The sequence below is a fragment of the Corvus cornix genome, chromosome Z (assembly GCF_000738735.6).
Source record: "Corvus cornix cornix isolate S_Up_H32 chromosome Z, ASM73873v5, whole genome shotgun sequence".
NCBI classification, from domain to species: Eukaryota; Metazoa; Chordata; class Aves; order Passeriformes; family Corvidae; genus Corvus; species Corvus cornix.
This window is the reverse complement of record NC_046357.1, coordinates 24,769,669-24,790,378: the sequence shown is the minus strand read 5'-3', so window position 1 is coordinate 24,790,378 and position 20,710 is coordinate 24,769,669. Positions and strand designations below refer to the sequence as shown.

At 43.2% G+C, this 20,710-nt stretch overlaps 2 protein-coding genes across 2 annotated transcripts in view; one reads left to right on the top strand and one right to left on the bottom strand.

Annotated features, from left to right (window-relative positions):
* LOC109146432 overlaps window positions 1-20,710 on the bottom strand; it is a 1,056,471-nt gene that overhangs the window by 675,897 nt on the left and 359,864 nt on the right. The window lies entirely within an intron of this gene.
* The window catches only part of GRIN3A (glutamate ionotropic receptor NMDA type subunit 3A), a 67,893-nt gene that overhangs the window by 40,471 nt on the left and 6,712 nt on the right, over window positions 1-20,710 (top strand). The window contains exons 4-6 of the mRNA XM_039566857.1: window positions 6,907-7,052; window positions 8,653-8,768; window positions 10,899-11,050. Of these exons, the coding sequence (XP_039422791.1) occupies window positions 6,907-7,052; window positions 8,653-8,768; window positions 10,899-11,050 (414 nt within the window). The remainder of the gene's footprint in view (window positions 1-6,906; window positions 7,053-8,652; window positions 8,769-10,898; window positions 11,051-20,710) is intronic.

Below are 20,710 nucleotides of genomic sequence, written 5' to 3'. Positions count from 1 at the left end.
GCTGTCAGCAGTGGACTGTGCACTTGTGTCCAGGTTGAAGCTGCTCATTGACTTCAGTGCAGCTGTCAGGTTTTATGCCAACTAATGACCTTGCTGAGCTGGATTCCTGAGCTGGATTCAAAGTGACAGAATCTTAAGAAAACCTTATCCTGGCAAGGAAAGAATCAGCTCCACTGACACTTTCTGCAACAGAGAAGCAAAAGCGTTGGTTCAAATGTATTCTGCAAACACCCTCTCCTGGAGGCTCTGGGAACATCTCGGCTTCTGAAGCCTGAACACATAGGACAGCCCCTGATCAAAACCTCCACTTCCAGAAGCTGAGCTGTGAATTTTCATCTGCTAAAATCTGAAATTCATGTGCTTCACTGTGAATAATTTTCTTTCATCTCCTTCTGCACCCCATAAATATTCAGTTTTTGAAAACTTCAGATAAGTAGGGAAAGCCCATGAACAGTTTTACATTGGTTTGTGGTTGGGATTTTTTTTTATTACTATTATTTCGTTTGTGTTGTTCATTTTCCCCTGAAACTCTTTTTTAACACTTCCAATTGCTTATATTTTGTCACTGGGCTATGAGAAATCTATTAGTGGCTGGAAGATCCCCTAAATGTGTGTGTTACATAAGGCAAAGTAAAATGCTATTGCTTTATGTGCCAGAGACAGAAGTGTCATTTTAAAACAGCACATTTCTAAAACCACATCAGTTCTTCACCTAATGCTACCCTTCTCCAGTAGGTAGAAACTGAGCAGATTTCAAGATCCTGCAGCAGTTCCCTGGCAGGGATCATGCTGGCAATTCTGCTGATACACGAGGTGCCCATTAAACACTGCACTTGGTGTTATACCGGGTAACCAGCACTGTCATGGGAGTGAGATACTAAAACCTTTTGCACCAATGTTTTTCCTCAGAGCTTGTTGTAAAAGTTGGGAAAGCACTTTCAGACATGTTCCTCCTTTCTATACCCTGTTTAAATTAAAAAGCACCATTATAGGTGGTGGTAAAAGCTCGTTAAAAAGCACATTAGCTCTGTCACTGCGATGAGTGGTCACTGGTGCTGCACTCAGCTACTGGATTGCCTTTTTCTCATTCCCCTCAAAAAAATAGAATGGGTGATGAAATGCATCTCATGAGTTGAGATCATGATTAGAAGTGAAGTTCCCAAAGCATTTTTCCTCCAGTCCCATTTCAAGATGCACAGAATGGTTCTGAGCCAGACTCAGTGAGGCAGGTGCTGCACCCCATCAATCAGGTGCTGGGAAGGCATTTCCTAGATTTCGTAGTTACATCATTGCTTGTAGAAAATAGCCACAATTTCCCTTCCCAGCAGTTGCTCTGCTTAGATGTTTCTCGTCTCCTCACAGGTCCCAGCAAGCTCAAACTCCGTGGGATCAGAAGTCAATATTGTATTGCCTACTTTTTTGGAGCTGAGACCATAATTTTTCTGTACTGAAACCTGGGGTTCTAACTGCAAAAGTCAATGGCAACCAACTGTGATGCAAACCTCAAAATGATACTAAACAAAATCAGGGCATCAAGGGGGGAAAGTCCTTGAGGCAAATCATTTGGCTTTGCAGCACTGAAAAGTCCTAAAAAGCCAGAACCTGCTAGAAAGACCTCAAAACCCCACAGTCCCACACCCTCGGTTGTGCCAGGGTTAACTGCTGGCAGTATCTCATGCATTTTCAGTTCTAAATCCCAACCTGTACTGGAGATTTCTGGGCCTGTTTCCTTTCAAGTTGGGATCTAGGTGTTCTCCCCAGCTGACAGCATTGAGTGCAATGGCAATGCATTACATAAAATGGAATGTGCCAAGTTATGCAAAAGCCCTGTCATTCAGGATTGTGTTTTCCTGTTTCTGCTGCTGTGGTTTCATCACATTGGTGTTTATCACATTGGTATTTTCATGCATAATTGGCACCCCAAGCCATGGATGTATGCAGATGCCCAATTCATCTCAACATCTTCCCAAATAAAACAAGTTCTCCACTTCCCACTCAGCAGATGTTTTAACAGCAGCAGACAGAAACCAAGAAGATCTGAAAGTAAGGGGCCAAGGCAAAGGAACTGGTAGCTGCAGTGTTTGCTTTCAGGAGCAAGAAGCACAAACATCATTTGTCTGAGAGTACCATGTTATGCAAGGCACAGAAGACTCTGAGAAGTCCCAGAGCTTTTCCTGGCACTGTCAGAGAAGCTGGATGTACTGTAAAGCTCTTGAGTTCCTTAAACACTACATGGCCTCCCTGTCTCAGGGCTCAAGTGACCCAACAACCATTTCACCTCCTCAGGGCTTGGCGGCATTCACATTTCCCCTTGTTTTCTTACACTGTGTAAGAAAACATTGCCTCTTGTTTGTTTCCTTACCCATGGTACGTTTTCTTCAACAGTGAGACTTGTTCTTGGAAATACTGGGCACAATCCATGTGTCGTACAGTAGACACTGTCCTGAGAGGTCACAGGGACAGCAGTGTTCACAGGGACACCAGTTCCAGAAAGAATGCTTGCTTCCAAGGCTCCTTAGCCTTTCTCCTGTACCTTCATCCTCTACTTCCCAGCAGCACGTCCTAGTCCTCCCACCCAAGATTACTGCCTTCACAGGAGATGGGACATCCTCCTGAGCCATCCATCCCTGTCCTGTGCAGCAAGATCCTCTAGTCTTGGCATTCCACAGCCCTGAACCTATGAAATCCAAGCACTCAGTGCTCAGACCCCTCTGGCTCCGTGTCCCACTCATCTCTTGAGTCTGCCCCAAATGCTAAACCAGGTCCAAATGGAATGTCACCATGTGCACCGTCACAACTTCATGTACAACAGCTTCCTCACAGTAGAGTGTGGAGATGGTTCTAAAACTTTGGGGTGCACCTAAAGAATGGCCATTCGTGGTATACGCCATAGCTTCAGGTGTAAAACTCAGTTCATCAATATGAAATCCATGATCTCCAGTACTTGAGACGCAAAAATGATACTGTTAGCTGCTGGAGCTGTCACCATTTTTAGGAGAGCCGCTAACCAGCAGCACTAAATAGGTTTTTAACCCCTTTTAGCTTTTAACAAATAAAATATTAAAATACATTAGCAGTTAATAGCTTTTAACACAGCTACTCAATTGTTATGTTCATACCCTTGTTGTTAGACTGCCCAGGCTATTGGTATTTCCCTGCTCAAGCTCACAGCCAGCTGCAGTTGGCTGTGGTGGCCTTCCCAGATAACACTCAAAGGGCTGGTGTCTTGATAAACACTAATGAGTCTTCAGAAGGGAGATCCAGGAAAAATTCCTTCACCGTAGGGGTTGTCAGGCATTGGAACAGCATGCCCAGGGAAATGGTGAAGTTGCCATCCCTGGAGGGGTTTAAAAGACATGTAGATGTGGCTCTTAGGGACATATTTTAGTGATGGGCTCGGCAATGCTGGGTTAGTGGTTGGGGTCTGATCTTAAGGGTCTTTTGAGTCTAAATGATTCTGTGGTTCAATGATCTGACAGTTAAAGAAATTTAAATGTCTTTATTTGAGATACTGCTATTTTGCAATATCTGTACCCATAACAATCTTCACATCTTGTTCAATGAATTGTCAAGCCAGGACTTCACTGTTGCCTCAAAACCTCCCTCCAGGTCTAAACAAACCTTGTTCTTTCCACTTCTTACAGTCACAGATGTCTGATTTTGGTGGGGCTTTGTAAGGCTATCTAAGCTGAGTGCCAAGAAAACTCATATCTAGGGATGGATCTGCAGCTATTACATTCATTTATTTTTAATTGTACTTGAGTCACCAGTAAACCTCCAGGTGTTCTGGATATAAAAATTGTCAACATTTCCTAGCCCTTTACCTACCAGAGCCTTTTGCTCTGGCAATAACTGAGCTTTGAATGGAGAAACACAGTATATACACAGAAGCAGAGAACCTACATAGTAGAAATTACTCTAATATCAACAGCCCTTTCTTCCAATAAGCTGGTCTTTATATTTCTGTTACTGGTATAAATATAAGTAACTGCATCCCCTGAATTACAAGTTTAAAAGAAAATATGTAGAATCCATTCTTGGTTCTTCAAATGCTGATTTTTCAGACTTCATGATTTCTCTGAAGCCCTAGGCATTAAGATTCTGTTATTGGTTTATAGAAAACAGAAAGACTCTTTCAGTATAGAGCTTTCAAAACATAAGAAACACAAGAGAAAGAGAGCATGAGAAACAGAAAAGATTAGAAAAAAGAGACAGCTAACAAGGCAAGATTCACAGTAAGACTATGGCATTTACCTATCCTGTCAGGACACAGATATTTGTGGTTTTTCATCTTGTCACATAATCTTCCCAGGAGAGGACTACAGAAGGTAAGAAAGCAATGACAAGTGATGAGTCTTGTTTCCATCCTCAAGTTTTTTGTCTTCTGTTGAGGCAAGTAACCCTTAGCAGTCTTAGAAAATCATCAGTGAAATGCTGTTGGCAGCATTTTGCCCTGTCAATCCACAGAGCTGCAAGCAGACCTTTTCCTCCTGTGGATAAGCAGCAGTAAGAAGAAAACAGAAGTCCTTGAAAGATGGAGAGGATTAAAACAATTATTAATGTTTATCCTTCGTAAAAGGAGTTCATCAAATACAAAGCTGCAGCCACGTAATGATGCTTAAGAAAAAGCAGAAATTACCAGAAGCAGATAGAGCACTGGATGCAAGGGATTGCTGAACAACTCCCTTACACAGGCTTCCCAAGACTTCCTACCAGGCATCTGGTGTTGCTAGAGACAAGATATTAAGCCAGATGGACTTTTGGTCTGATAAACATTCCAGTGTTGTCATCATTTGGGGTGAAATTTGACAGGATGCCCAACATAAAGCAAAGTGTGGGCAGTCCTCAGCAAAGGATTTAGGATAGAAAATTGCATGGAGGTTCAGTTTACTGGTTTTGTACCAGCCTTTCTCATCCAGGCTTAAAAATTTAGCCAAATGCAGACATTGGTGACAGTCTGAGGGAGAGATGCTTTCCAGTGAAGTCAGACTTTGTCTGCACATCAGGTGTTACACTGCAGTTGGCATCACTAGGTGGGCCACAAATTTCTCAACAAACACCTAAGTTGACTTGGAAGATGCCAGTGTGGTTCAGTGTTGGGTCTTAATGGGGTTTCAAGTCTCTTCACTGAAACTGCCAAGAAATAAAATCTAAAACAATTCATCTTGACTGTGGTGATGATCTTGGGACAGAGAAGATGAACCCTACTCCAAGTTCCTTCTTTAAGCAGGTCGTCTTCAGTGGCTCAAGATTTTGGCTGACAGCATTGTGCTGGAAGTCTCCATGAGGTATTGTCACAGCCCAGCTCCTGTTATTTATGTCTTCTGGCACTTGAATGCTGCTCCCACACTCCTAGGCAAGAACATTTCCCTCTGTGCCCACAGTCCTTCTGGCACAGCACAATGGCCAGCTCCAGATGGAGGCACACCCTGCGTTGCTTGTCCCACAGCCATCTACACCAGAACATGTAAAAAAAAATCTGCCAGGGCTCCCTTCATGCCCACAGACTTGTAATTAGCTGCAGGTCTCATTCCCAGGTTGCAACACAGGGATCACAGATCAGCAGACCACAAGGTGGTTACCACCTGCCCACTTTTCAGGTAAAAATTTCCAGAAATACAGAATTTTCATAGCTTTCATGACATCAGAAACAGCATTCAAAAGACCTTTTTCTGTTCATTTTCAGACTAAACTGGGTGACTCTGAGTTTACATCCTACCTCTGCTATTCTTAAAAAAACTACAAACACTCTTTTATCCATGGGGTCATTGAAGAGAAGACGGGGAAAGGTCTTTTTATGGCTCTGTGGTGCTCTGCACTCCGTTCTGCTTAGATGATAATGCAGGGGCCAGATGGACTGGCAGAATGCTTCTTGGCTTGGTCTTTGCCAAGCAGAGCGTGGCCGTGGTGAGATCATCTTTGCAAGCTGCTGTGATGTCCGTGAGCTTCCTGGGAAGCAAATACAGCCTGACTGCTTCAGCTTTAGCTCTGTTTGGCTTCCTGTGCTCTGAAAGCTTGGTGTGTTAGAGGCTGGTGGGTTGCTGAAGGCTTTTGAATTACTGTGGCTTGGCAGCACTTGGCCAGCTCAAGGAAGTGCTTGGCAGAGTGGAAGATGCTGCCTGACTCTTCCATGGCAGCTTGAGACTTTCCCCACAAGTCTCTAAATGCTCCAAAGGCAAACAGAAGCTGTAGAAAGAGGGATCTGTGAAACCTGACTGGGGTCCTTAGGGCTACAGAGCATGAAGTCCATTCAGAAAAGGGCAGGGCACAAAACAGTGAAAAGAGTCTGTGTGTGTACAGCCATGGTTGCAGCCTGGGCTGTACAGAGGGGAATTCTCCCTCCTGCTCACTGCCAGGGGAGACTTTTTTGGTGTACACAACCTTTCAGTCCTCAGTTTGTCTGTGAGGAATGGCAGCAAAGACTGTGATACAGTGTCTATGCTTCTAGAGATGAACTGGAGGTGCTACCCTTCTGCAGAAGGCTAAATTTCATCCCTAAGGAGTCAGTAAAACATATTCTGCCGAAACAAATCCAGACTCTGTGTCCTCTGCTGGTTACCCAGAGCCCCAGAAAGCCCAGAGGCTTCTCATAACATTTCCTGAAATACTGTCTGGTCTAGAGACAAGTAATGCCAATAAACACCTAGATTTTGGGTGCTTCATGGGGATTGTTTTTCACATTTGAAGAAAACCCTGAGAGTACACAGACAGGCTATTTAGTCACCCGGTAAGTCTCTCCAGGTCTTTCCTGGGGGGTGGGAAGCTACCTGCAGGGAAACACCCAGAGGGGCAGGTCCATGAATGCTGCAGGTTTCTGAGGGAGGAACTGTTGCCATGCTAGGACGGAGATACCAGGTGTGATGGGAAGCAGATGGCTCTGCTGATCTTCTCCTGTCCTGCCCTCAGCTCCACCACCCCTCCCAAGGGTTCCGGTTCGGCACGGTGCGGGAGAGCAGCGCCGAGGACTACGTGAGGCAGAGCTTCCCGGAGATGCATGAGTACATGCGGCGCTACAACGTCCCTGCCACCAACGACGGCGTGGCCTACCTGAAGTGAGCCCCTGCACGCAGCACCACACCTCCTCCCCTGGCCAGTTGTTACCATCTGGGTATTAAAATAAAATAAAAAGAGAGATGCCTGAATTAAGGTGAAAACGAGGACAAAGTCAGTAGTATGGATTTTATTTAACAGTAAATGTGTGAGAGAGGTGGTGATGGTGGTGGGGAGAGAGAAAGATAGTGACAGAGAGACAGATGAAGTAGAAAATATCACCACTCCATGGATCCCATGTCCCACTGATCCTTTCCCTCTGATCTTCCCGGTGCTGAGGGTCCCACAAAACATGGAGTTCAGTGGATTAAAATGCATTTGGGCCAGGTGGGAATGCCCAGGTACCTCACCTGGGTGTGGGGGTGCCATCAGGCAAGGACAATGTATAAACTCCTGGCAGGTTTCTGAGCTTGGGAGCCCAGGCAGTGAGAAACATTCAGAAAAAAACATGCAGTCCAAGCAAAAGCTGCCAATGAGGTTCCTCAGTGTGGTGCGAGGAAAGGAGGTTCTCAGAGAGGAACCTTAATTTGTCGTTAAAATGAATAAAAGAAGCACTAGACTGGTAAAAAGTAATAGAAGTCTTGTTGCTTGAGGAATCATGTCAGTGTACCTCAGAGACATTTGTGCTTGACAGTCTGGGGGACACACAATTCTTGCAGGAAACAGGAGAGGTGGCAATAAGCCTGAAATAATTTGTTCATTTTATCTTAGAAGTTGCGTAGCAGATGGCCTGAGAACTTTTCACCAGCAGTTTTTTCCTGTTGTTTTCTGTTTATATATTTTTTCCCAGACCCACCCTATTGATAATGCATGGCAGTTCTTTGGGTCAAACTGGAGTCAATGGATTGAAATCAATGAAGTAATCACATCAGGAGAACACCCAGAGTTTTAAGGGGACAGGAATGGAGGGTGCAGTCCCAGGATCAGATGAGAACAGGCACTGCAACTGTTCTTTTGTATCATTATTTTATCCAAGCATGCTGTTCAGAAATTATTATTTTAGTAAAATTCAGTCATCTGTCTTCATGAAGACAACACGAGGAAAAGCTGAATTGGGTGAAGGAGATAATTTACCTCATATTCAAGGAGAAAGGATGAGACACAACATTGAATAGGTTATCCTTCTGTGTTTTTGCTCTAATATCCCCAAGCTTAACATCACAAAGAAACCAAGACACCAATTAAATTACCAAATAACAAATAAAATTGGTATTAAATTACCAAAATAAAATTCCAAAGTATTTTAGCAATTTTTGATCTTTTCCACTAAAGCCTTGTGCTGACTCTCGATTGAGTCAAAGTTCAAGATATTGTAGTGGTTTTTGTCTTTCAGAACAATAGCATTTTGTGGAAGCAAAATAAGTCCTAAACACGCTGACTGCTCCTAATGCACAAAGGCACCATGTTTGCATTTTGTGCACAATTCCCTCCTTCAAAACATAAACCAGTTGTCATTTTAAGTGCAGATGTGCAAATAGCTGTCCCTGGCCCCTGTTTTCCTACAGTAATCTTCCAGAAAACTGCATGGACAAGTGTTCAATGAGTGTCACTGAGCCTTAGACTGTGAAGTGATTGTGTTTCTGACTTTGATGTTGAATACAGGCATGATCCAGAGAAACTCGATGCCTTCATCATGGATAAAGCACTCTTAGATTATGAAGTGTCAATAGATGCTGACTGCAAGCTCTTAACTGTGGGAAAACCCTTTGCCATTGAAGGTAATAACCAGTTTTATAACACACTGCTCTGTTTCTGCTGTGCTGAGTTTGCTTTGTTGTCCTGTGGTATTCTCAGTGAAAATACGGAGGTGAAACTGAGGACCCCTTGAGGATTATGACAAAATTCTCAGTGACTGAGCAGAATAAAAGCTCCAGCCTTTTTTCGTGGTTTTTTGAGCTCTCAGATCACTTGTACCACCTATTTCAAGGCCAGGTTGGGTGGAGCTTTGAGCAACTTGGTTTAGTGGAAGATTCTCCATGGAAGGGTTGGAACTGAATGGTATTTAACGTCCGTTCCAACCCAAACCATGCTGTGGTTCTGTGATTCTGTGACCTGTTGCCATGCTCAATATAGGAATTATTCCAAGTGCTCAGGCAGTCTGTCTCCAGACAAGTAGGAGGCACAGTCCATCTCCCTGCTCGCCATGAAATAAAGAGGCCCCTGAAATGAGGCTTCTCTTCTGACAGCTCGCTTTGTTGACACGTGTTCAAAACCCAGTTCAAACATGTTCAAAATGCAGTTCTGCAGTTTCACTCTCATCTGAAGCAGACAAATACTGTTCCCATTTTAAAGGTCAGCTCAAGATTCCCACTGAATCTGTAGTTAACTGAGAAGGGAGCCTGCCCTGGTGTGTGGACTCCTGCAGCCTCAAGGAATTAGCAAGGACAGCTCAGAAGGCAGCCTTTGGAAGCAAGGCTGGTGTGAAGCTGCTTCCAGCATGGATGAGCACATGGGCAGCAGACTTTAGGAACCACTTCTGTGATAGATGGCCAGTGGAAAGGACTGGTGCTTCCACTTCCCTCCCCTCCGAAGGCAATCGCTCCAACTGCTCCCATCATATGATAAAACAACCTCCTTCAGAAACCTGATAAATCCCTTTCAGAAAGGTCTGCTCTGCTGAAGTAAAACTGAAACCTTCCACAACTTGGAATCAAGTAGATTAGATTTCAATAGAGAAAAAGAAACAAACAAATAGACCCCGAACTGTATGATTTTGGATGACTGGATTTCATATACCCCAATTACAAAAGAAATATGCTGATAATGGGGTATTTATGAGTCTTAGCTGTGCCAACTCTGAAACAAATCCTTTGACGTGAGCAAATTTATTCAGGTGGAATTTTAGGCACAGTATAAAAATCTCGGGAGCAAGGGAGACTACTGCATTGTAGGAACACTTATCACCTCATCACTCATTGAAAAGAGAGCCACTGTCATGGCAAATTCAGCACTTGTCTGTCTGTGAGGGTTTTTTTATTTCTTCCTGTGTTGTTGTGGGCTTTTTTAAGGAAAGAGTCTGAAATTTTGAATTCTGAACTGAAAAACAAAAATCCACAGTGGACTAGAAATGAATCTCTGCAGATAATTGGCATGCAACTGAATGCCTTTGAGACATCAATTGTATTTGTTTCGAATTTCTAAAGTCAAACCCCAGAATCTGCAAATAGAAATACCATAATCAGAGTTACTGAATTCTTTTTCACTTACACTAAGTCCTTTACCAGCACTTCGACATGGTGAAAGACAACACAGTGGCTAAAAACTGCATTTGTTAGTATCTGGAAGTCCCTGTCAGTGCCAGAGCAGAAGTGCATGAACTGAAAGTATAGCCCCTGGGCTTTAAATTGCTGTGTGATGACAATGAAGATTGCTCCTGTATATATTTACGTGCATACAGCTCCTCATCAGAAAATGCGCAGGAAGAAAATGTCACATCTGACACCACAGTCACATTCAGTGCTCTAACAATGCAAGGGGATCATAGAATGGTTTATGTGACATTGAGGCCTTTTTGCATTGCTGAAAGACTCCATGGCAAGGGCATGAAAATGTCTGTGTTTCTAGAGAAAGGATTTATTCATCCATTGCCTCCCTTTTAAGTTTTTGAACCTCCAGTTTTACATATTTCTTGTATGGCCATAATAATTTTGAATTTGTTTATTTTGTTTATACTGAGTGACTTTATTTTGCACAAAAAAAGGTCTTGTCTCAGCATTCTCAGACCACAGTAAGCCAGGTTTGAGCTGGCTGGCTGAAACAGAGTGTCAGCCTGCTCTTCCATGCTGAGATGAGCATATTTCAGCAAAAACCAAACAAGAGAGAGATCATGGTACTGTTCTCCCTTCTAGGATATGGCATTGGTCTTCCCCCCAACTCTCCTCTCACCTCAAACATCTCTGACCTGATCAGCCAGTACAAATCCCACGGCTTCATGGATGTTCTGCATGACAAGTGGTACAAGGTTGTTCCCTGTGGGAAAAGAAGCTTCGCCGTCACGGAGGTAAGTGATGAACTCAGATCACCTAAGTGAGGCTTTGTGCCAGCTGACAATTATCTCCCCTCATTCCTAATGACGTTCCCACAGGGCAGGGATGGGTGGCACCTGAAGGGAAGGAGGAGGCCTTGAGGACAAGAGCTGCTGACCTGGGGAGCAGTCAGATGAGAGCAGGAAAATCACTTCAGTGGGACTGTGCTGCTGAGTGAGGCACCAGAGAGCTCCTCTGGAGACAAGCAGGGCATGAAAAGGGCAGTAAAAATCCTGATCTGGCACAGTGCATGGCAAACCTGTCTGATTCCACTCAGCTGTGTGTGTATCACCATCCACAGAGAGAGGGGGAGCTCAGCACATCCCAAATTTCTAATACACCCTGACTACTTCCTAACATGGGTGGCCGCTACCTGTACCAAAGACAGGATTTCAGGCTGGAAATGGCCTGCTGAGATACCATCTCTAAGAGAGGGGGAGTAGATCTCACTTCCATGTAGATCTACAGGAAAAGGAAGTAAATCTTCATGAATGTACTTGGTACATGGAAGTACCAAATCAGAGGAGTTACGCCAGCTCATGGCAGCTGAAGAGGCAGGCTTTTATTTATGAGAAAAAGATGACTCTTACCAGAATAGCAGTTTTTCCTCAAGTTCCCCAGACTTTGAAGTGAAAAAAAAGGTAAAGTATTGAGGAGTCAAAAGAACCAGCATTGTCTGAAGCTTAAAGCACACTCCCAGCTCAAAGTCTTCCAGAAGGGGTTGGTTATGTATTGTGACTGGTACAAAACAGTTAGAACTCTGCTGTCTCATTCTCAGAGTGTTCAGCCAAATGCCAAACACACAATGTATGCACCTGAGGAAGTGGCAGCATTCTCCTATCAAAGAGAAGCCCAGTTTCCTGGGGCTCTGACTCCCACTTTTCAGTCGTCACCTGAGCATCTCATCTGCAAACCTCTAGCTGCTAACTAAATCACTAGAAAGTTAGCATTTTTTAGAGATATGACAAAGTAAATCTGTATTCAGCATCTTTAATACATAATTTTTTAGGGTATTTCTGTGTCTCTTACTAAATTTTTTACTTTTTCATTACAGTTGTGCTAATAGGAAATAAATTATATTTTAACATCAGACATTCATAGAGGAAAATTCAATTTTTTTTTTATCCAACTTACTCAATTTTTTCTTTCTTTTTTTATGTGATTAATTCAATACAAGAAAGAAAACTTAAACAGCAGTGTGTATTCACTTCTCTTTCTGATTTAGCTTATCTGAAGATTGTATTATCATCTAAAAAGGGAATTGTCTTTTTAGAATAGCTCTTCCTTCAATGACCTCTTGTTACTCTACAATTTAACAAGTCTTTTGAATTAAATCTCAGGAAAATGACAAGGTGGTAATGGTATTAATTACCTCAACTGTCTTAAAACCCAAAGCTCTTACAGCAGAGAAAACTCATCTTCCTAATAATTCTCTTGTGATATGACATAAGGAGCTTCCTCTGACCATCTTACCCCAGAAGATTCACCTGGGGCTGTATTCTCTGTATTCTTAGTCATAGAATAAATTCCAGTTAAAAATATAGTTTTAATTAGTACTGCTTTTCTCCCAGAACATATGGTTGCTCCTTTAAGTCTGTAGAGTGAGGTGCATAGAGCCCCTGGGAGGGGTATGAGATGATCCATTGGGCTGCAGGAGTAAAGTATTAGAGCCTGAGTATTACCTGCCTATAAAAATTGTAAATAGATGTACATATATGGGGGTCCTTGCTCAAAACGTTACCAGTAGAGGTGCATGATCAACAAAAGATTCTTCAAGGCCTCCCAACAAAGGGAGAGGAGATGGGAAAAAAATCTTCTCCAGTCTGAAAAGAAACTTCAGATTTTGCCCTGTGAATAGTTCCATGGAATTCTTTTTTTTTTTTTTTTCCCCACTAGTGAGTAGGTTTCAACAACAGAATTTTAAGGGAGGCCTTAAACATGGGGTCACAGCTGGAAGACATGTTGTGCTTTAAAGTAATTTAGCCTTTTGAGTATTACCTCCATGTGAAGTCCAAAAAGAAGGGCAGGTCTAGCTGCACCCAGGCTGGTTGTCTGACCATAGTCCTTATTTCATCTTCAGTTGCACTAATTCAACATGCACAACTGAGTTTTTTGTTCAGAAACTAAGGTCCAACAAGTTTGTTCAGGTGTCTGAACTGAAGCACTCAGTTCATGAAGTTCAACAAGGCCAAGTGCAAAGTCCTGCACCTGGGTTGGGTCAATGCCAAGCACAGACACAGGCAGGGCACAAATATAGAACAGATTGACAACAGCGCTGGCTAGAAGGACTTGGGCATTTGGTGGGTTTGAAGCTCAAGATGACCTGGCAAAGTGTTCTTGCAGCCCAGAAAGCCAAATATGTCCTGGGCTCCATCAGAAAATTGTGGGCAGCAGGTCGAGGGAGGTGATTCTGCACCTCTGCTCACTCTGGTGAGACCCCCCTGCGGAGTTGCGTCCAGCTCCAGGATCCTCAGTATAAGTAGGGTGTGGCAGTGTTGGAGCAAGTCCAGAGGAGACTACAAAGGTGATCAGAGGGCACCTCTAGTCTGGATCCAGGCTGGGAGAGCTGGGGGTGTTCACCTGGAGAAGAGAATGCTCCAGGGAGAACTTACAGCCCCTTCCAGTGCCTAAAGGGGATCCAAGAGAGCTGGAGAGTGACTTGGACAAGATGGAATGACAGGACAAGGGGGAAGGTCCTAAAGCTGAAAGAGCTAGATTTAGATAAGGTGCAAGGAAGAACTTAAAAATTTAGGTGGTGAGGCACTGGGAGAGGTTGCCCAGGGAAGCTGTGGCTGCCCCACCCCTGGAAGTGTTCCAGGCCAGGTGGGACAGGGCTTGGAGCAACCTGGCCTGGTGGTTGGCACCCCTGCCCTTGGCAGGGGGTTGAAACTAGATGGTCTATAAGGTGTCTTCAAAACCAAACTGTTCTAGGATTCTATGAGTCTAAAAAGTCACTCAAAGGTCCTTATGCAATCAGAAAGTGAGCAGAAGCAGAACGCCACTTGCAAGTCTGTGCTGTTGTGGGGTAAGCTCTGCTAAGTCCCGATCTTCATTTTCCCGAGTTACCTCACTTTTAATGCATCTCACATGTGCATTCCCTCTTCTTCATCCACTCCTTTTGGCCAAGAACTTGCAGATTTTAGAACGTGCAATTTCTTAGCTGGGAGAAATGTACTAAACTAAATGGCCAAGCAGCGAACACTCTCCAAAGCACAGGTTCCCCACTGTTACAGCAAGAAGCATGGGAATTAGTCTTGGACTTACCTTTATGTTGGTTTGTATCATTTACTCCTGTACAGCCCAGAAATCTCTGTAATTCACTCCCTGCACTCAGCCACAGTAGTATTTTACAGATTGAAGTGTGGACAATGTTCAGCAGAGAAGCAGATAATTCTTTTTTTGAAAAAGCCCCAGCTTCTCAGTGTGTAGTCATTCACATGGATTATATACCAAAGTGAGACCTAGCAACTGCCTTCTGACAGCAAGAGTAAGGCTTTGCATCCTTCTATGTCCTTTTGATAAATTTGGTCTGTGACACACTGCACCTGTCGACCAAGAGAAATGACCCCAAAATGGGAATATGTGTGGGTGAAATACTGATCAGTATAGCCTTTAAATTGGTGGAATATCCATCATTTGTTTTTGTCATTCCCTCCTCATCTGTACTTGATTCTTATCCACCTGCCACTCCTGCCCACTGAAGTTAATTTTTCTATAGATTTGTTTTGAGATCCATCTTCCGAATCACCATATTTAACTAATATTACACTGGAAAATTATATTTCCTGTGGCAGAACTCACTGCTAGCTCTTCCCATCTCTCTCTATCTGAGCACTTTGCTCATTCTAAACTGCATTTCAAAACAAAGTTGTCCGGAAAGAAATTACTTGGCCTGGAGCTGGAAGATTTGCAGTGACTCTTCAAGCTGGGAAGACAATAAAGATGAGTCTCAAAGTGCAGAGGTCAGAAGGGCTTGACTCTGCTGTTTTGTATGAAAACATACAAAAAACATGGTCTCCAGCAAGACCTCTTACCTGAGGCATCTTACTCTGGCCAGAACCCACCGGATCATTTACGGGGAATGCAGCTAACTCAGGCTTGGAAGGAATACTGCAATGAATTGCACTTTACCCTCTCCACTGCAGGTAATTGTGGGCAGCAGTGGCTGTTCTTGGTGAGTGCTAGCTTCTAGCAATATTGTTTGAGTAGTCTTGATTTAAAATTGATTTAAAATGTTGTAGTTTCAAAGGAATGCCTTTGTGGTAAAATTGCTGAGTTCCCTACTTAGGGCAGAACATGGTGCAGGAGGGATGAGGGGTTGATGGAGTTATATTTTTACATCATATCTGGACATAACAATGTAATTTGTTTTTATTTTGCATACAGTATGCTCAGCCCTCCCTCTACCCTACTGTTATTTTCATTGATGCCTCTTCAGAAGGAGCCAGGCTCTGGGGACTTGCCCTTCCATCCCATTAGCTCCACCCAAGCTCAGAAAGGACTGCGGAGAGAAGGTTTTTACAAAGAAAGTGGAAAATCACTGGCAGAGGTTGCCCAGAGAGGTGGTATGTGCCCCATCCCTGAAAGTGTTCAACCATCCCTGGAAGCATTCAAGGCTCCGAGCAAGCTGCTCTAACTGAATATGCCCCTGCTCATTGTGGGGCAGTTGGACCAGGTGGCCTTGAAAGGTCCCTTTCAACTTAAACTAGCCTATGGTTCTGTGATTTTTGGGAACCAAAAGCTTTGCAATTTTCTGCTCCTGTCGAAAAAGCAGCTCTGGTACTCAGCCAGCAGGGCAGCAGGCAGGGGGATGCCTGAAGGCAAAATGCCTGCAGTCAGTGGGTTTGGCTGCTCAGGTCAGGCAGTGATGACCAGGACAGGGTTTATCAAGACAGTACAAAAAAGAAGAGCCCTCCCTGGTCCATGCTTTGGGAAAAGCTAACTGAGTGTACACAGTCTTTCATAGCTTTTAGCTACATCTTTTAAAAATCTTCTATTTCACTTGAAAGGCTTATATATTCTCCCTTTTATATTCACAATGGTGACAAGACAGCTGGAGCTCTAGAACTTAGACTGATTTCCACATTGACTGGCAGTTCTGTCTGATAACAGCCAACATACAGAATAAAAAATTATATATTGCCACATACCATTATCCCAGCTATTAATATCAAGAACTTGCTGATGCTTCACACAAATGGTATCTAACATGACACTTAAAATAACAATATATGAAAGCACACAGTTTGGCAGCCCAAACTGACCCTGTCACTGCAGTCCCAGTACTTTCCACGGTGGTGATGCTGGGGAAGGCACAGTGCCATGAACCTCCTCCCAGTGCCTGAGGGACAGGTCCAGGCTAACAGTGGGGATTGGTCCTTGACCACGGCCTTTCATCTGATCCAGACCAGGCACACAGCAAAAATAAAATCTTTTCGTCTTAGAATCATGGAATAATTTAGGTTGGCAAAGACCTTTATGATCAGTGAATCCAACCATTAACCCAGCACTGCCAAGTCCACCACTAAACTGTGTCCCTAAGTGCCATGTCTGTAGGTCTTTCAATCCCTCCAGGGGTGGTAACTAATCCTCTTTTCATCTCACATCAGTAGTGGGATCCGTGGATGGCTTTTCTCTCAAGTCTTTGAAGGAACTTTCTCAAACTTGCCATGTCTTGTGCCTGAATTGATGATCTTTGGCCTCAGCATCACACAAGAGGCACAATCAGACAGTGCCTCATTCATCTTGCCATGATTTCATCCAGCTGTCATCCAGAAAATGGTGCCTTTCTTCTCTTGTCTTTTTTCTAGTCCCCTTAAAGGTCAACCAATACTTTCCTTTTTTGTTACACCCATCACCTGACAGCTCAGCAGTGACTTTTCCAGCCTTAAAACTCTGGTTTATGTTTGTCCCTGGTGCACTGCAGGTGTCAAGGGAAGGCCATGCAGACACTTGCAAAAAGGAAAAAAACTGCCCTGTGCTCATAAATAGCAGCTGCCCATCAGTCACCTTTCACAGTGCCTTGTTGCCAGAGCATGAAAAACAAACACAAATAACAGGAGAAAAGGTTCTACTGTACCAAGACAACTTTCTCAGCCTTACCTCCCTGTGTGGGGAGGAGAGGTGGCCCTTGCCCACGGGAGAGACTGGGAATATTATGAAAAAGGGTCTCACTAAGTGACAGATGTTGCTTTGAAAAAGGGTCATCTCAGTGTGGGAAAAGACAGTGGGTTCTGGACTTGCTGTGTGGAAAAAAATACCCTGCACAATGGTCTTGCAGAAAGAAGTGAATGAATATTGACTCTGCCAGGAGAAGATGTCTCCTGCAAGTGAGTAATAGATTTAAATTCATCCATCGAAACTGAAAACAAACAAAAGAAAAAGGTGACTGAGGAGATACTGACAGGGCATGGAAAATTGATGAGCAGAAAATAAAACATTTATTACAAAATGGAGTGTTTTTCCAGCTCTGTGCAAAAGTCTTCACAACAAGCAAGGAAAGGAACTTGTCTTGCCAAGGCAAATTCAAATTTCAAGTATCTTGAAATTTGTCACTTGAAACCCTAAAGCCATGGTCACCAGTCTTTGCTAAGGATGATCCCCCTGAAAAGATTAAATTTGTATTATTTTTAAGCTGCCGCTTCTTTGAGAGCACAGAGAGCCATAAGAATGAAAATCAAGTGAAAAAATAAATCTCTCTGCAGCTACAAGAAATGCCATAATATGGAGAAGGGGACATGTTTTAATAGCACTTAGCTGACTAAATAAAAGCATCAACATCAGGAGGATTTTCCAGGCCTACTGAGATGTATAAATGAGTTGAGAATTCTGCCCTTCATATCCATTTATCCCTGCTAATTCCTTCTCAGCACAGGTGCTGCAAAACTTAACTTCCTAATATCAGCAAACCTTTTTAAAATCCTTACGGGGAAAATGCAATCAAAAAAATACAGCTTATCATTATCGTTAACACACACATGACACCCATATTTAGTGTTTGGGTTCAGCAGTATGTAGCACCAATATCTGTGCTGTGCTGCCAACCTGTGGAGCATCTACAAGGATCTTTACAAGCTTCTAATTAGTCAAAGCTAGACCACAGGAGTATTTGATGACTTATTCAGTGCAACAAGGGAGAGTAAAGCATTTACAGTCTCCTGTAGTAGGGAGTAATGCAGGAGTTCTTCCCATGGAAACAAATGCTGAAATAATTAAGCGCTGGTTTTGTCTTTGCTCCCTGCTCCAAAGTGAACACAAATGTCAGACTGTCTTCTCTGCATCCCTTTGTGACTATTCAGGGCTCAAAAAAAAAAAAAGCATATAACTATGGTGGAAATAACAGGAAATACTTAGATAGCAATTACAGATATGGGTTGATAAATTGGAAAAGTCTCTCCAAGGATATATTAAAAAAAAGAACATACCTGCTCTTTTATTTGTTGGTTTCCAGAAAACGCCAATTTCCCAATTTGCCAGTGGGATACAACTTGGAGGCTGTTGCCACTGTAGTGTGTAGCAACCGTTAGCTGTAATTATCACAAGATTGACTACATTACTTATTGCTCCAGAACTGTTACATGGCCATAACTGAGTTCCTTCTCCTAAAATGCAGGGAGCCACCTCCTGGATTTATGATTACAAACCTGGAGCAAGGACTATATATTTATCTTGGCTTAACACAGCATACACCACATGGTGGGCTTTTATTCCTTAAAAACCCCCATATACATATATAAAAGGAAAAGAAAGTAAAATACCGAAATAGGGAAATCCATCAGTTTGTTTTCTGTTGGCATCACACCCCCAACCCACACGCCCACTCCCCTCACCCCTACCCCTTGAGCAGAGAGGAAAGCAGTGATGCAGAGAAACTAGGTTTTTTCTGCTCTTTCCACATATATTTTATACATGCACCTAAAAATACATAAAGGAACAACAAAATAAGGATTAGGGCTTGCTCCTCCAATCAGCATGAAGCAGTGAAAACGAGAGGTGCCTCTACTAGATGGTTTCCTTTATTATTTAATGTGTGTGTGTCTACAATAATTATGAGCAGCTGATAAATAGCCATTTTTACAAAGGTTTGTGAATATGCTGATACTGCCATGTATAATCACTCCACACACTCCAAGACACACTGTGTTAATTATTTCTCCCCTACCTTGTTTTCCCACTTAATTTAGTCTCAAAAATTTCCTTCTACTGTGCAGCCTTTATCAGGCAGCTCTTCCAATGCATTACCTTCTTTATTGCTAGATGAAATATTATTGATGCTTTGTTTTAGCACTTCCTTTCCTAGGAAAAGATGTCTTGTTTGGGACAATTTCAGAAGCCATCTGTTACAGGTGAAAAACTCATCTGGGATGACAGTGCTGGAATTTCTTTCACTTGCTTCCAGGGAAGGTAGAAAACAATTCTGCAGAGCTGACAGGACAGGGAGCCAGACCCTCATCAGCATAAATCAGAGAGGCTTTGCTGAAGACAAGGGAGTTATTTTTCATGTAAGGAGCTGCCCAAGTGTTCTCTCTGCAGCAGTGCTGGGATGGCATCAAACACCAACCCCAGGCTGGAGCAGACATCCCAGCATGCAGGAATCCCCACCGCAATAGGGCTTTCTATTATTATTATTTTGAATGGCTAGAGTTTTATGATATTACGTTAAACCTAGTTCCTGTGGCAAGAACCACCCATAGGATGTTACTCTCTGGATGTTACCCAACAGCTGGAGCCTTGGGAGCATCGATAGATAGGTGTATTCATCAGATGACTGAGCAAATACATTTACTGTTTGTTCTTGTGTTTACTGTTAACTCTGCATCTCTAAGTACGTTGCTGCACACTTGCCTTTGAATACCCTTTCTGGGAAGGGAGTGATTTGCATTAGAGCTTTCTGAAGAAATGGCAAAAGCACCTTTAACCAGGATGTTCAGCTGTTTCGGATAGCAAGTTTTTTGCATCTTGCAGATACACATGACAAATACAAAGATGAGCCATACTGACATCTTAGCTCTGAGACCTCTGAGAAGATCAGACATGGGACCTCATTCTGGTTTCATTCTACCTGGGCTAAAAGTTGGGCTTCAATGCCAGTTTAAAGAAACAGGTCACACAGACCTCCAGTCAAACACTTCAGTTCTTGGACAGTTTAAGGCACCTGTAAAGATTACCACCTGTAATCTTTATGTCACCCTCCTGTGCCCCTAACTGGAAGAAAAAACTATGGGAAAGCAGTTTCTTGTCAATAAGAAATTTTGGTATGGAGAGGGAAGTTTGCCTTGAGGTTGAACTGATGCAGTCTCCATATCAGAAAACCCTTGTGCCAAAACTCTGACACACTTCTACCCCAGAGCCACTCCGCTATGGTTTTTCACTTTCCAGGCTGCAGTAAGTTTCTTTAGAAATTACTTTTACACCTCCATTATACCCTTCAACACCCTTGAAGTGTTTATTCACTGGTACAAAAATTCTCATCCCAAAAGTTCTGCTCAGTGTGCTTTGGGACAAGGAGGCTGATTTTGGCAGAGGATCCCCAAAACAAGAGTTCATTGCCAGTGCCAACATGGGAAAGTTCTCACTCTGCTAGATTGCTGAAGCTCTGTTCTTGTAAGAAACCCATGATATGCTATCTCATACCA